The sequence below is a fragment of the Astatotilapia calliptera genome, chromosome 8 (genome assembly GCF_900246225.1).
Source record: "Astatotilapia calliptera chromosome 8, fAstCal1.2, whole genome shotgun sequence".
NCBI lineage: Eukaryota > Metazoa > Chordata > Actinopteri > Cichliformes > Cichlidae > Astatotilapia > Astatotilapia calliptera.
Window position 1 is genome coordinate 138,134 of NC_039309.1, and position 15,420 is coordinate 153,553.

A 15,420-nucleotide genomic window follows, 5' to 3' on the forward strand; every position below is an offset into this window, starting at 1 on the left:
TGAGCTTGAGCTACACAACATACTGATATTCACTATGAAACTTTATGTGGGAAATGACAGAAAAACAACACATTGATTCTGGAACAAACGTATCATCCATTTTTAATGATGTAAAATATCATCTGGTTGATCAACAAGAATCAATCAGCATGAATCTGAAAGCATGTTGAGCGGAAGAGACAGACATGTAAAGACTGAACTATCTGTTCAACAGTGTTGTTCTAACTAAACTTGGCATAGACTCACTGAGGAACCAGGAAAGACTGTAAACCCAGGATAAAGAGTTTCAGTGAATATGGTTTTGAAGGTGTGGAGGTGGATCAGAGTATCAGAGGAGACTCTGTAGAAGGACAGAGTGCCAACAGGACAGTCCACATATACTGCTACTCTGTTAGAGACAGAGGAGGAGGAGATGAGTGTTTTAATCTTGTTGTGCCTGACAAACTGACAACCATCCTCAGAGCAGCTCAGACTCCATGACTGATAATTAAATCCAAAAACAGAGACAATCCCACCTCTTCTCCCCCTGATGCCTCTGTAACTCACTGATATCTCAACATTTCCTCTCCACTCGACTTCCCAGTAACAGCGACCAGTGAGACCATCTTTGCACAGCAGCTGAGGCCAACCATCAAATCTGTCTGGATGATCAGGATATGACTGAACCTCCTCGACATGTGTCACCTTCCTGTTGTTGTCAGACAGTTGGAGTTTTCTGTTTACGGTGTTCGTGTCGATTGTGAGTTGACAGGAATCTGATGGAGAGAACAAACACAATCCAGCTGCAGTTATTGATCCATCATCTGTTCTTTGATTGACACTTTGATGATGACACCTGACATCCCAGATGTGAATAAGTGATGTGAAGATCGTTGAATGTGTGCTGCTTTGTTTTCATAAATCACATTAAAAACACACTTACACTTCTTCAGACCTGGTGTCAACCAACGGACTCCAGCAGGCTCCACCCTGAAAGGAACAGAGGGGTCAGATCAGGAGACTCTCTATCAGCATGCACACATGGACATTATATCGCTCTCATACACATACTGTTAGGCACTGATAAAGGAACAGTCCAACATTTTCACCAATACACTTCAATCTATAGGGTCAAAGTGTACCCTTTGGCTTTTTCTACCTTTTCTGTTCCATTGTGGGATTGTTGTCACACAAGATTCTAAATATATATATATATATATATATATATATATATATATATATATATATATATATATATATATATATATATATATATATATATATATATATATATATAGCAGCTGGATAGCATAGTAGGAAGACTGCATGCCTAGGCTAGACCCCCCCCCCCCATTGCTAAATCAAGCCTACTGCAGACATGAGAGATATGAAGTCATACCGGCTCGGGCATCGCCCGGATTAACAAGGTCTGCATCAGGTGTTGGGGAACCAGTACCCCCTGGTGAAGGTGGCTACTTGAACAAGACAGCATTGGTGGGCAACAGATGAAAACAGGGCACTGTTGGAATACTACTACACAAGTAACCCCAGCAGAGGGAGTTACATGAATACAGTGGTCCCAGTGGTAATCGGAGTGCTAGGTGCAGTGACTCCCAAGCTAGGCGAGTGGCTCCAGCAGATCCCAGGAATAAGATCTGAGATCTCTGTCCAGAAGAGCGGAGTCCTAGGAACAGCTAAGATACTGCACAGGACCCTGAAGCTCCCAGAGCTCTGGTAGAGGACCCAAACTTGAAGAATAGACTGCCCGCAGGGGCGAGAGGAGAATTGTTTATTATTATTATTATTATTATTATTATTATTATTATTATTATTATTATTATATAATTTAATGCACGGCTCCACCATTTTAATGAACAATGCATTTATAATAAGAACATTTCAAGTGGGAAGGATATTGTATGATCATCATGATCCTTTAGGTCTCCTGACTCATAAAATTTAGAGAAGTGCTGCATCAATTTTGAGGGAATAATCCAGACATGCCATTCACCAGCCACATGTATTAGTCAGGTGCAATGTGTGTCAGGCGGCAGCCAGGAACGGAGGCCCTGACAGACCAATCCCTGGCTACCAAGACTAGCAATTGGGTCATGGAATTTCACTTCTCTGTTTGGAAAGGAGCCTGAGTTAGTGCATGAGGTTGAGAGGTACTGGCTAAATATAGTTGGGCTCACCTCAAGGCATGGCTTGGGCTCTGGAATAAGTTTCCTAGAGAGGGGCTGGACTGGTCTGGAGATGCCCTTGGTGAGAGGCAGTGTGTTGGAGTGGGTATCTTAGTATCCCGTCAGCTTGTTGCCTGTATGTTGAGATTTCTCGCATTGGATGAAAGGGTTTGTGTCCTGCAACTTCGGGTGGGAGAACGGGTCCTGACTGTCATCTAAGTTTATGCACCCAATGACGGTTCAGAGTACCCAGCCTTCTTGGAGTCCCTTGGCGGGGTACTTGAGGGTGCTCCACCTGTTGCTCTTCTGGGAGACTTCGATGCGCATGTGGGCAATGACAGTGAGACCTGGAGTGGGAGGAACAGCCTCTTGGATCTGAACCAGTTTGTTGTTTTGTTGTTGTACTTCTATGGCCATATGTTCTGGGAATCCTGGCACTGTGGAATGTACAGGGTGGGCCATTTATATGGATACACCGTAATGAAATGGGAATGGTTGGTGACATTAAAATCCTGTTTGTGGCACATTAGTATATGTGAGGGGGCAAACTCCTCAAGATGGGTGGTGACCATGGTGGCCATTAAGAAGTCGGCCATCTTGGATACAACTTTTGTTTTTTCAATAGGAAGAGGGTTATGTGACACATCAAACTTAGTGTTAATGTCAAAGGAAAAACAATGGTGTGTTTGGTTTCAATGAAACTTTATTCTTTCGTGAGTTACTTACAAGTTTCTCTTTGTTCACAGCCATTGACGTGTTAAAGAGGTTAACACGTGAGGAGCGGATCGAAATTGTGTTGATATCTGGTGAACGCAGTAACCGGGTCATTGCAGCAGATTTCAGTGCAAGACACCCTACGAGACCACCCATCTCCCATGCTACAGTTAGCAAACTGCTTGCTAAGTTTTGTGAAACTGGTTCAGTGTTGGATTTGCCAAAATGCGAACGCAAGAAAACTGTCACTAATGAAAAAACATCAGTGGCTGTCCTAGCTTCATTCAGCAAGAGCCCACAGCGTAGCACTCACTGCATGTCACTGGAGGGTGGCATTAGTCGAACATCCCTTTGGCGGATATTAGCTACTCACAAATGGCACCCTTACAAACTCCAGCTACTGCAGCATCTCAACAAGAATGACCCAGATCGGCCCACCGAATTTGCAGAATGGGCAAAACAAAATTTGGAACAGTTCACACAGAAAATTTTGTTCAGTGATGAGGCAAACTTTTATGTAAATGGTGAAGTTAACAAACAAAACCACCGCTATTACTCTGACACTAACCCACATTGGATGGATCCCTCCAAGACTGTTGGAACAACAAAAGTGATGGTTTGGTGTGGTATATGGGGTACAACGATAGTGGGTCCATTCTTCATCAATGGAAACCTCAAGGCCACTGGATATTTGAAATTGCTACATGATGATGATCTTTATGCACTGAAGGTGGCACATTCCCTGAGTTTTTCCAGCAAGATGGTGCACCACCACATTATGGGTGCCAGGTCCGAGCATTCCTAGATGAACAGTTTCCTGGAAAGTGGATTGGTCGTCGTGGGCCAGTTTTATCTTTGGGGTCATCCGAAGGCAATTGTCTATGGTGTGACGATACGAGATGTGCAGCACCTGAAACTATGGATACTGGATGCCTGTACTGCCATTTCTCCTGCGGTGTTGCTATCAGTGTTTGAAGAGTGGGAGAAGAGGGTTGCATTGACAATCCAACACAATGGGCAGCACATTGAACACATTTTATAAGTGGTCAGAAACTTGTAAATAACTCATGAAAGAATAAAGTTACGTTGAACCGAGCACACCATTGTTTTTCTTGTGATATTACCAATACGTTTGATGTGTCACATGGCCCTCTTCCTATTGAAAAAACAAAAGTAGTATCCAAGATGGCTGACTTCTGATTGGCCACCATGGCCACCACCCATCTTGAGGAGTTTGCCCACTCACATATACTAACGTGCCACAAACAGGATTTTAATATCACCAACCATTCCCATTTTATTAAGGTGTATCCATATAAATGGCCCAACCTGTATAGAAGCAGCAGGTATGCCACATGTAAAGCTGCCACTTTGTATTTTTGGTCAGCCATGCTAGGAGGTATGCTGTAAAAATGCGTTGTAGGGTTCAGAATGCATCATAAATGGTTTTTATTAAACAGTTAATTTTTAAAAAAAATCTCCTATAGGGAGACTATTAATAATAAATTAATTAATTTTAAAGAAGTTTAAAAATGAACTAAATGTCATGACTGGGCAGCCAAGCACAGGTAAGTGGACCAAAATGCAGACACCACACGGAGGCTCGGAGGTATAGTGCAAACGAACAATTTATTTGGCACTCAAAACTGGCACACAATGAAAGAGGTGAATGAAACAAAACACTACACGTGAACTAAGGGCGAGAGGGAAAACACGTGACCTCTGAATATAAACTACCTACTAAACTAATGCAAAGCTTCATGTTAAGGTACTAAGAATCTATAACGAAATACACACTGTGACTGGCAAGAACTAGAAGACAAACTATTACTAGGGATGCTGTGAATTTAAACAAAGCTATGAAACACGAGGCTTGGCTAGAACAATCTCCACAATAATTGTCGAAACAAGAAAACAAGAATCACACCGCGTGTGCCGCAGCAAAGTCCAAAGGCAATAGTCTCTTTAGCTGGCTGGGAAAAAAACAGCCTGGGCACAATACTTGGGTATTTTCCGGAGCAGGCACACAAGGTACAGGATTACAGCGTTTCTCTCTGAGTCATTGTCTGGGTAGAAGGTGAGGCTTGGAGGGGTATAGAGGTCCGGGTGAGGCTAAACCAGTTCGTCTACTCTCACTGTGAAGTGTTGGGCAGGGAGGCAGGCAGGTGAGTAGCGCCGAGAATAGAAAACAAGCCAGCGACGGGAAGAAGACAGTTTGCTGACAACAAGATCCAATCCTCTGAGAAGGTGGGTTAGCTGACATTCCGGCAAAGAATGTTTGAGAACGCTGGTCTTAAGAGCCTGCCAGCTAATTACACACAGGTGCCATAAACTAGGGGTGTGGTGACTCTGCCCAGTGATGGATTTACTGGCACGCAGGAAAACCCAGCACTCACCTGGACGATGACACTAAATTTGTATAATCATCCATTAGCTATAGCAAGTCAGATTTTATGATACGAAGAATGATCTTTTTCTTCTTAAATCATTTCACCTGCCTCAAGACTTTGTGCTAATCTAGAATAATATATTAAAGGTCCTCTTCTATAGAGAGATTAATCTAATATTAGTTAGGGTCAGAGGGAGATACATACAGAGGTCTGTCTAAAAAGAGTTTTAAGCACTTCCTTCTTTATCAGATATTCTCACCATACCTGAGAGTGTCCAGATCTTTTTGTCCATCTGAAAGAATTCCCAAGTCACCTGGATGATTGTGGCTCACATCCACTTCTCTCAGAGTGGAGGAGTTGGAGCTGAGAGCTGAAACCAGAGAATTACCGCCTTCCCCTGTGATCAAACAACCTGACAGACTGCAGACAAACACACACACACACACACACACACACACACACACACACACACACACACACACACACACACATATATATTTAGTAGTTTTCTTTTGTTTGTTTGTTTTTTTCCTGAAAGAATGCCATTCATCTATAGACTCTTTCAAGAAGAAGGCCCAGCAGTGGTTGTACTTCTGGCTAATCTAAAATCTCTTTAAATGGAAATTCTGTTGTTTCTATTTATTCTGTTTTCTAGTGTCAGGAAAAACCTGAAGATAAAGTTAGAAAATTCTAAATACTAGCCTAATAATTTCCAGTGTACAATGTGGACTCTGCAATCCAACAGACAATAGCTTTACTCCTGAATCCTGCAGGTTATTGTTACTCAAGTCAAGCTCTCTCAGGCGAGGGGCCTCTGAGCTGAGAAGTGAAGACAGAGCTTCACAGCTTTTCTCTGACAGGTTGCAGATGCTCAGTCTAGAAAAAAATGTACAAAAGCACACTGCTTTAAAAAGGCATACATGGTGCAGTGAAGTGATCAGCAAATTAGCAGTATTTATGCAATTTATGTAGAAGCAAGGCAGTTCACTATCATTTAGACTATAACGAAAAGATAAAACAACACATGGACATATTGTCACAGAGTTATGTACTCTCCATGTTACCTATGCTAATGCTACTTATTACTTATTATGACCTCAAAGTTTCCAGTTTCCAGTGTGGACTCTCCACTTCAGCACACATAAGCGTTAGTCCGGAGTCCCGCAGATTGTTATTACTCAGGTCCAGCTCTGTCAGACTAGAGGACTGTGAGCTGAGAACTTCAGACAGAGCTTCACAGCACCTCAGTGAGAGGTTACAGCCACTCAGACTAAAAAAAAAAAATGATACATGCTGCATTTATAAAAGACAACATTAGGTAGTATTTACATGCTGTTCAAGAAGTTAAAGTTAAAGTTGTAGCAGACTATTGTGACTTAAGGTGAAATACTGAAACTACAAAGATGCAAAAACATGAAAATGACGCTGACTTAATTTTTTTTTCAGTTCTTATTGATTACATTTATCAGTTAAGGAAATGAGAATGTTGATTGATCTGACCTGAAAGTTTCCACTTTACACTGTGGGCATTTCATTCCAATAGAGAGAAGCTTTACACCTGAATCCTGCAAGTTGTTGTTACTCAGGTCTAGCTCTCTCAGACTAGAATGTACTGAGCTGAGAATTGAGGACACAGTTTCACAGCTTCTCTCTGTAAGGTTACAGCCGCTTAGTCTGTGGAAAAAATCATAATAAGGAATATATGAACAGAAAGTCAAAACTTTATTAATTTTACAGCAGATTATTGATTATTTCTGTAAACTTATAAACTGGAATCGCATCTGTAACTGGAAGGTCGCCGGTTTGATCTCTGGGCTCTCTGTCCTGGTCGTTGTGTCCCTGGGCAAGACACTTTACTCTACTTGCCTACTGGTGTTGGCCAGAGGGGCCGATGGCGCGATATGGCAGCCTCGCTTCTGTCAGTCTGCCCCAGGGCAGCTGTGGCTACAACTGTAGCTTGCCTCCACCAGTGTATGAATGTGAGAGTGAATGAATAGTAGTATTGTGAAGCGCTTTGGGTGCCTTGAAAAGCGCTATATAAATCCAATCCATTACTATTATTATTATTAAATATCAAAATATTGTCTTTCTGACCTGAGAGTTACCACTTTACAATGTGGGGAAATCATTCCAACAGACAGCAACCTCATTCCTGAATCTTGCAGGCTGTTATAACTCACGTCCAACTCTCTCAGATTAGAGGACTGCGAGCTGAGAACTGAGGACAGAACTTCACAGCTTCCTTCTGATATGTTACAGACCCTTAGTCTGAAAAATTATGAAGATGAAAACAAGATGAAAAAAAAGTAATATTGGTGTTCAAGTGTATTCATGTTGCAGTAAGATTTAACAGATTTAACAATATTTTACACTGGCATTCTTATTGATTTGTGTTAACAACACAAAAATGTGTTAGCACACTATGATTTAGATTGAAATACTACAAATGCAAAGCTAAAATGACACATAGATGAAATTAACTCAATTCATTATTTATGTCAGCTGGTGAATAAGAGACTATCACTTGATATGACCTGAGAGTTTCCAGTTTCCAGTACTGACTTTCAGCACACAGAATTTTCATTCCTGAATCTTGCAGGCTGTTATTACTCAAGTCAATCTCTCTCAGACTAGACAGCTGTGAACTGAGAAATGAGGACACAGCTTCACAGCTTCTTTCTGAGATGTTACATCCACTTAGTCTGAAAAAATTTAAACACAGGAAAAACTTACTGGTTATCTTTGTCAACTGATTAAAAAACACAGACACAAAAAATAAACAAACAAAAAAACAAAAAACGAGAATGTGACCTGAGAGTTTCCAGTTTCAAGTTTGGACTATTCACTCCAGCAGATAGAAGCTTTACTCCTGAATCCTGTAGGTCATTGTTACTCAGATCCAACTCTCTCAGATTGGAGGACTTTGAACTGAAAACTGAGGACAGAGCTTCACAGCTTCTCTCTGAGAGGTTACAGCCACTCAGTCTGGAAATAAAAAAAAAAACAAGTAAAAGCATAGTACGCACTAGCTGACAGTTCTTGCAAGCAAGAAACAAAACAAACAAACAAAAATACCCATGATAACCACTTTCCTGTTGGTGTAAAAACAAATCACATAGACCAAACAAAACCTTATATGGCAACCCTGGGCATTTGGTTACTTAGGAAGAGAGGAAAGTTGTGGGAGTGACAACAGTGAGTTTTGGGATGTGAGAGATCACGTTTAGCATATTTTGAGTGCATAGTTAGTTTGTAGTGTAGTTGGTAAGTGTTATAGTCATGTTCTTTCCTTTGTTTTGTTTGACAAAACAATAAGGGGACTACTGAATGTCACAGTTGCTGCCAAAAGCCGCAAAAGGCAGATTTAAATGCAAATGCTGTCTCCAGCTGGAAACACGAGGAGTGATATACCTCTTGTGTACATTCCCCCTCTGTCTTCTGCTAGACAGGAAATTTTTCTTCTACTGCCATTTTATGGGGGTTTTTGTGTGTTAATACAGTAAGTCAACAAAAGATATGTGAGGTTGTGCCGAAAATAAGAATACCAAATAAGTCAAGGTAAACAGTTTTTAAAGGAGAAATTCAAAAGTAGTGAAAGATGGGCAATTCTACCATCTATTTCAGAGGGCTGATTACATATTTACTTACAAAGCTTTTTTGGAGGTTTTGACCACTGGCAGCAGTCTCAAAAGAGCCTCTTCTGAAGCAGAATATTTCTTTAGGTCAAACACATCCACATCTTCTTCTGATGACAGTAAGATGAAGACCAGAGCTGACCACTGAGCAGGAGAAAGTTTATCTGTAGAGAGACTTCCTGAACTCAGGGACTGTTGGATCTCCTCCACTAGAGAACAATCATTCAGTTCATTCAGACAGTGGAACAGATTGATGCTTTTCTCAGCAGACAGATCCTTTCTAATTTTCTTCTTGATATACTGTACTGTTTCCTGATTGGTCTGTGAGCTACTTCGTTTCTGTGTCCACAGGCCTTGTAGCAGACGCTGATTAGTCTGCAGTGAAAGACCCAAGAGGAAACGGAGGAACAAGTCCAGGTGTCCATTTGGACTCTGTAAGGCCTTGTTCACAGCACTCTGGTGGAGATATTTTAAATTCTTTTTCCCTAGTGACAATCTAGACCATTTTGAGGTTGCTTTTTGTTCTTCCAGCAGGTTGACACAAGAGCTGATAAAGGTTAGATGGACATGAAGAGCAGCCAGAAACTCCTGAATGCTCAGATGGACAAAGCAGAACACCTTGTCCTGGTACAGTCCTCTTTCCTCTTTAAAGATCTGTGTGAACACTCCTGAGCACACTGAGGCTGCTCTGATATCAGTGTCACATTCTGCCAGGTCTGACTCATAGAAGATCAGGTCACTTTTCTGTAGCTGCTCAAAAGCCAGTTTTCCCAGTAACTCAACCATCGTCCTGCTCTCTGGACTCCAGTGTGGATCCATCTCAGCTCCTCCATCATATTTGACATTCTTCACTTTTGCTTGGACCACCAGGAAGTGGATGTACATCTCAGTCAGGGTCACAGGAATCTGTCCTCCCTCCCTGGTTTTCAGCATGTCCTCCAGAACTGTAGCAGTGATCCAGCAGAACACTGGGATGTGGCACATGATGTAGAGACTTCGTGATGTCTTGATGTGGGAAATGATCCTGCTGGTCTGCTCCTCATCAGTGAATCTCTTCCTGAAGTACTCCTCCTTCTGTGTGTCAGTGAACCCTCGGACCTCTGTCACCCTTTCAACACAATTAGAAGGGATCTGATAGGCTGCTGCAGGTCTTGTGGTTATCCAGACATGAGCAGAGGGAAGCAGGATCCCTCTGATGAGGTTTGTCAGGAGCACATCCACTGAGGTGGACTGTGTGACATCAGTCACAGTCTCAGTTTTTTGAAAGTTCAGAGGAAGTCGACACTCATCCAGCCCATCAAAGATGAACACAACCTGGAAGTCATCAAAGATTCCTGCTTCTTTGGTTTCAGTAAAGAAGTGATGAACAAGTTCCACCAAGCTGAACTTTTTCTTTTTCAGCAAATTCAGCTCTCTGAATGTGAAAGGAAACATGAAGTGGATATCTTGGTTGACTTTGTCTTCAGCCCAGTCTAGAGTGAATTTCTGTGTTAAAACAGTTTTTCCAATGCCAGACACTCCCATTGTCAGCACTGTTCTGATTGGTTTATCTCTTCCAGGTGATGCTTTAAATATGTTTTCTTGTCTGATTGTTGTTTCTGGTCTGTCTGGTTTCCTGGATGCCGTTTCAATCTGTCTGACCTCATGTTCATCATTGACTTCTGCAGTCCCCCCCTCTATGATGTAGAGCTCTGTGTAGATCTGACTCAGAAGGGTTGGGTTTCCTGCTTTAGCGATCCCCTCAAATACAGACTGGAATTTCTCCTTTAGCCTAGCCTTCAGTTTGGGCTGACATTTTTGAAGAACTTCTAAATGAATAAACAGCAGATAACAACACTGTCTGTTATGGAGCACTTTACATAAATAATTCAGCAATTCAAAACAACACAAAACCCCCCAGACTATGACACTATAAGTTTCTGGACACATTGTCAGTTGGATTGCTGACTGTGAGTGCTCCTGGTTTCATCTTGTTTCTGAATTATTACTGGCCAGTTATTTGCAGATGAGTAGCTGAAACATTCTGAGATTTAGAAATAGTTTGTATCCTCAGCCTAATTTTTGCCTCAGTAGTTTCATAACAAAATTCAGTGAATCACTTTTTCCTTTTTTTCCTGTTTGTTTGTTTGTTTTGGTAAGGGGCTTAACACTTTTGTAAGCAATATCATTTGGTTATAACAAATATCCCACAAAAATGACATAAGGAGTTTCCTCCTCTCCTCAGAAAACCATGAAACTGATCAACTTGTGTTGCAGAGGAATATCTTTCCAAAACCCTGGCCTTAACACAATTGAAAATCTGTTATGGTCAGGCCAGTATCAGGAAACCAAATAATTTATTTAAACTTTACCTAGCCAAAAGCGTGTTGATACCAACCACAAGTGTCTGGTTAAGGTACAACATGCTTATGGATATTTAACCAAATATCAGTGGGAATTATTGGATATTTTGATCCTGTATGTATACTTTCAGCTTGTGTGGATCAGAGGCAATCCAAATTAAATTCAAACTTGTCCACTCAATTCTTGTTTTATAAATTAATTAAATTGTATAGTATGCAATTATTCCACCCTGGAAAAGAACACCTCAAATAACTCATTTGAAAGCTCAACATTTCCATGCTATCCATTACCAATGATCAGCGCACGTAAAGTTTTGACCACAACTGTAGTTTGTCTATGTTTAATTATCATGTTGTTGTAATTTTTTATGCCATCATCCAAGGAAATTCAGAAACAAATAAGAAACAAAGTACTTAAGATCTCTCATTCTAGAAATGGTTATAAAATCATTTCTACAGCTGTAGGACCCCAGCAAATGACAGTGACAGCTATTATCCACAAATGGCCGGCTGACCAAAATAACCCAAAGAGCGCAGCAATAACTCATCCAACAGGTCACACAATATCCAAAGAATGCAAGCCTCTCTTAACATTAAAAAATGGCCTGCATGGCAAGATGAAAAAACTTTGTTTTTTCTCATTTTTTCCAGAAGACTTTTGGGTAAATACTCTGGGGGACTGACAAGACAAAAGTTTAATTTTTGGAAGGAATGTCATCAAAATCTGGTATAAAAGTAACACAGAATATCAGAAAAGGAACATCATACCAACAGTAAAATATGGTGGTGATAGTGTAACTCTCTGGAGCAGTTTTGCTGGCTCAGGAACTGGAAGGTTTGCTGTCATAAATGGAACCATGAATGATTTTCATCTGTTCTTGACCTCAAGTTGATGCACACTTGGGTTCTGCAGCAGGACAATGGTCCAAAACATACCACCAAGTCTACCTCTGAATGGCTTAAGAAAAACAAAATGAAGACTTTGAAGTGGCCTAGTTGAAGTCCTGACCTTCAACCAACGATCTGAAACTTGGACCCATCAGATCAAAAGCACAGATTTAGAGTTGTGTCTGCTACTGAAACTCTGTGTGGGATCTATTTCTGAGGCTGGTGACTCAGATGAATTTATCCTCAGCAGCACAGGTGACTCTTGGTCTCCCTTTCCTGGAGCGGTCCTCATTTGAGCCAGTCTTGTCGTAGCCCTTGACAGTTTTTGCGACTGTACTCAGGACACATTCAATGTTATATCAATTCTCTGAACTGACTGACCTTCACTTCTTAATGTAATGATGGACTGTCATTTCTCTTCACTTAGCTGATTGGTTCTTGCCAAAGTATGAATTCTAACAGTTGTCAGCTGTGTACCAACCTGACCTCTGCAACACCACAATTGACAGTCCCAACCCCATTAAGAAGGCAAGAAATACTGACTACATCATAAAACTGAGGCCAAGAGTTTGTAGCGCTGTCAACAAAGCAAGGGGTGGCTACTTTGAGGAATCTAAAACATAAGACATAGAATTCTTTATCAATTTTTTCTTTTCTATATAATTCCAGATATCTTGTTTCATGTATTTGATGTCTTCAGTATGTATGTACAATGTAGAAAATAGTAAAAAAAAAAAAAAAGACAAACATTGAACGAGAAGGTGTATCTAACCTTTGATGATGTTTTGGAGTTGTAGGCGCAGCTTAACTATAGCTGATGTTGACCTTCTAAATTAATGCACACTGAGGCTACAACGTCCCCTCGCTTACCACTGATCCCTTACACAAACCACTGAATACTTACCTTGTGATGAAAGTGATAAATATGCCTGGGCTGAGGAATTTCCTGTTGGAGGATAGTATACATTGAGAGGAAATCTATACTTTAAGACAATATAAACAGGTTATTTTTCCTCAAACATAATTTGCAGAGGAAAGATATAAAGTCACACTAACAGTGTGAACTAAGGAGTTTTCACATCTCTTTTTAAACTTACCTTTATTCATGTTCTTTAAAGTTGTCCTTGCTACTTCAATGACATGGTCAGTAGTATATGTCTGCACCATTAAATCTACAGTTTTCAGTCTGTCTGCGTTCTCCAGATGGCACTTTTTGATGGATGGAAAATCACCTTTTGTTGCATTCTGAAGGTACCAGTGGAAATGCTTTAGCTCCACCTCTCCCAGATTCTCCAGAATGTGCAGTAGCTGCTCCTTAACAGGTATTTCCATCTTTGAGATATAAGAATACAAAAAGAGAAATACACAGAATTGTTGATATTACAAAGCAGCTGCAAGTGTCTTTTGACTTAAATATGATGTATGGTCAGTTACATTAATCATAAATGGCCTGCATTTGTATAGTGCTTTACTAGTCCCTAAGGACTCCAAAGCGCTTTACACATTCAGTCATCCACCCATTCACACACACATTCACACACTGGTGATGGCAAGCTACATTGTAGCCACAGCCGCCCTGGGGCGCACTGACAGAGGCGAGGCTGCCGGACATTGGCGCCACCGGGCCCTCTGACCACCACCAGTAGGCACCGGGGGAAGTGTCTTGCCCAAGGACACAACGTGTCTTGCCCAAGGACACAACGACAGTTCGTCTTGTAACCTTCCAATTACAAGACGAACTGCTAACTCTTGAGCCACAATCGCCCCCAATAAGACCAATCTTGAAAAACCTGTTGAATTTAACGTAGCCATTAGAGAACTTTCATTTAATATATCCATTCTTGAGTTAAGTACACCATCTTTTTCAGATGAAAATCAAATATGTGGAAAAAAAAATTACCAAGTAATAAACTAGAAATGCAAGTGATAGCATGAATTTTAGGAAAGGAACAGTTGGTCTTCTAAACGATTTGTATAAAAAAATGTTAAAGGAAATTGTTAGCTGTTAACTGACAGAGACATTGCAAGAAGTATTTTGCAATTATTACTCAAATAACTTGTAAATTCAGTGAAACCTTACAACATGTGTGGAGCAGTGTGCAGGGACGGTACCTTGCTTAGAGTTACCGCAGGGTAGCCGTTCAGTGGATTCGAACCCCTGAACTTCCAATCATGGGGCGACCACTCTACCTACTGAGCTATCCCTGCACCTAAAGAAGGGTTACCCTGTGTCACCACTGCTGATTACACGGCAATCAAAGCTGGACAACAGCTGTACAGTCACATGGATAAATCTGTGAAGTGAGACAAGAGTGGGACAGGCTAAGCATAAGATATTTATGTACACAGTTCCAAAAATCATTCTAGTTCTGTTACATCAGTGGTCCCCAACCATGGACCGGTACCGGTCCATGAGTCGTTTGGTACCGGACCACAAGGGTGTGAAATTCATGGTTTTCATGGTTTTTCTCATTTTTTCTCGTTATTTTTTTGATTGTTTTTATCGTTAACTCGGTCTCCCTGGGTCTGGGTGTGTTATGATTAAATCTTTTTTTTTTGGTATCGGTACTGCTTTTATTTTGTTGTATTCATCTGCGACACCTTAATTAAGTTAGTTAATACTTTTTTTTCTAGATAGATTTCAATATACACTGTCAAACCAAAAAAATATCTCTCAAGTTGCATTAAGTGGGCAAATATTAGGTAGATTATTAATATACTGAGCATCATTTTAATTTAAGATTTTAAACTGGAGGTATTCCAAACCTATTGTTAATAAATCATAACTATAATAATGTAATTACTAGAATGCCTATGTAGTTTCAAATCTATAGAATGAGATATTTGTTATGGATTAGTCAAAAAGCTGGCTGCAGAATGACTGGCCTTTGCAGTAATAAGGATAACCTATAAGTTAACAAATATATAATAATAGATTCACTTATCCTGCATTAAGTGAGCAGTGAAGCTGGGGAACTATGGTGCAGTTTTAGCTCATTTCCTATTTGTTATCTATTTGCTATGTCACAAGTAAAAAAAAAATCTGTCTTGCAAATTTTGTCATTTATACTAAAGTGGCATTAGGAAATATAACACTTTTGAAAACTGAATTGAATTTATTTGTTATACTAAAAAATAAAGGCTAAGTGGATAGCATTTTCGATTACATCTCAGTAATAATAATCAGTAATATGAGCTATGTTCCCTCCTGGGGGACGTAGTTACCTTACTGGTAACACTTAAGGGCATGTTAGAAAGAGGTCACTTACCTTTTCTCTTAAGATGTGTC

At 40.5% G+C, this 15,420-nt stretch overlaps 1 protein-coding gene across 1 annotated transcript; it reads right to left on the reverse strand.

Moving 5' to 3' along the window:
• Positions 1-200: 200 nt before the first annotated feature.
• On the reverse strand, positions 201-14,268 carry LOC113027903 (NACHT, LRR and PYD domains-containing protein 12-like). The gene is made up of 13 exons (XM_026177727.1): positions 14,244-14,268; positions 13,229-13,463; positions 13,036-13,077; positions 8,915-10,709; positions 8,078-8,251; positions 7,801-7,968; positions 7,361-7,534; positions 6,767-6,940; positions 6,363-6,536; positions 5,969-6,142; positions 5,531-5,686; positions 923-969; positions 201-755 (listed from the first exon to the last, which is right to left on the reverse strand). The coding sequence occupies exons 2-13, from the start codon at positions 13,461-13,463 to the stop codon at positions 226-228; spliced, it is 3,843 nt and encodes a 1,280-aa protein (XP_026033512.1). The 5' UTR covers positions 14,244-14,268; the 3' UTR covers positions 201-225.
• Between the last annotated feature and the right edge of the window lie 1,152 nt (positions 14,269-15,420).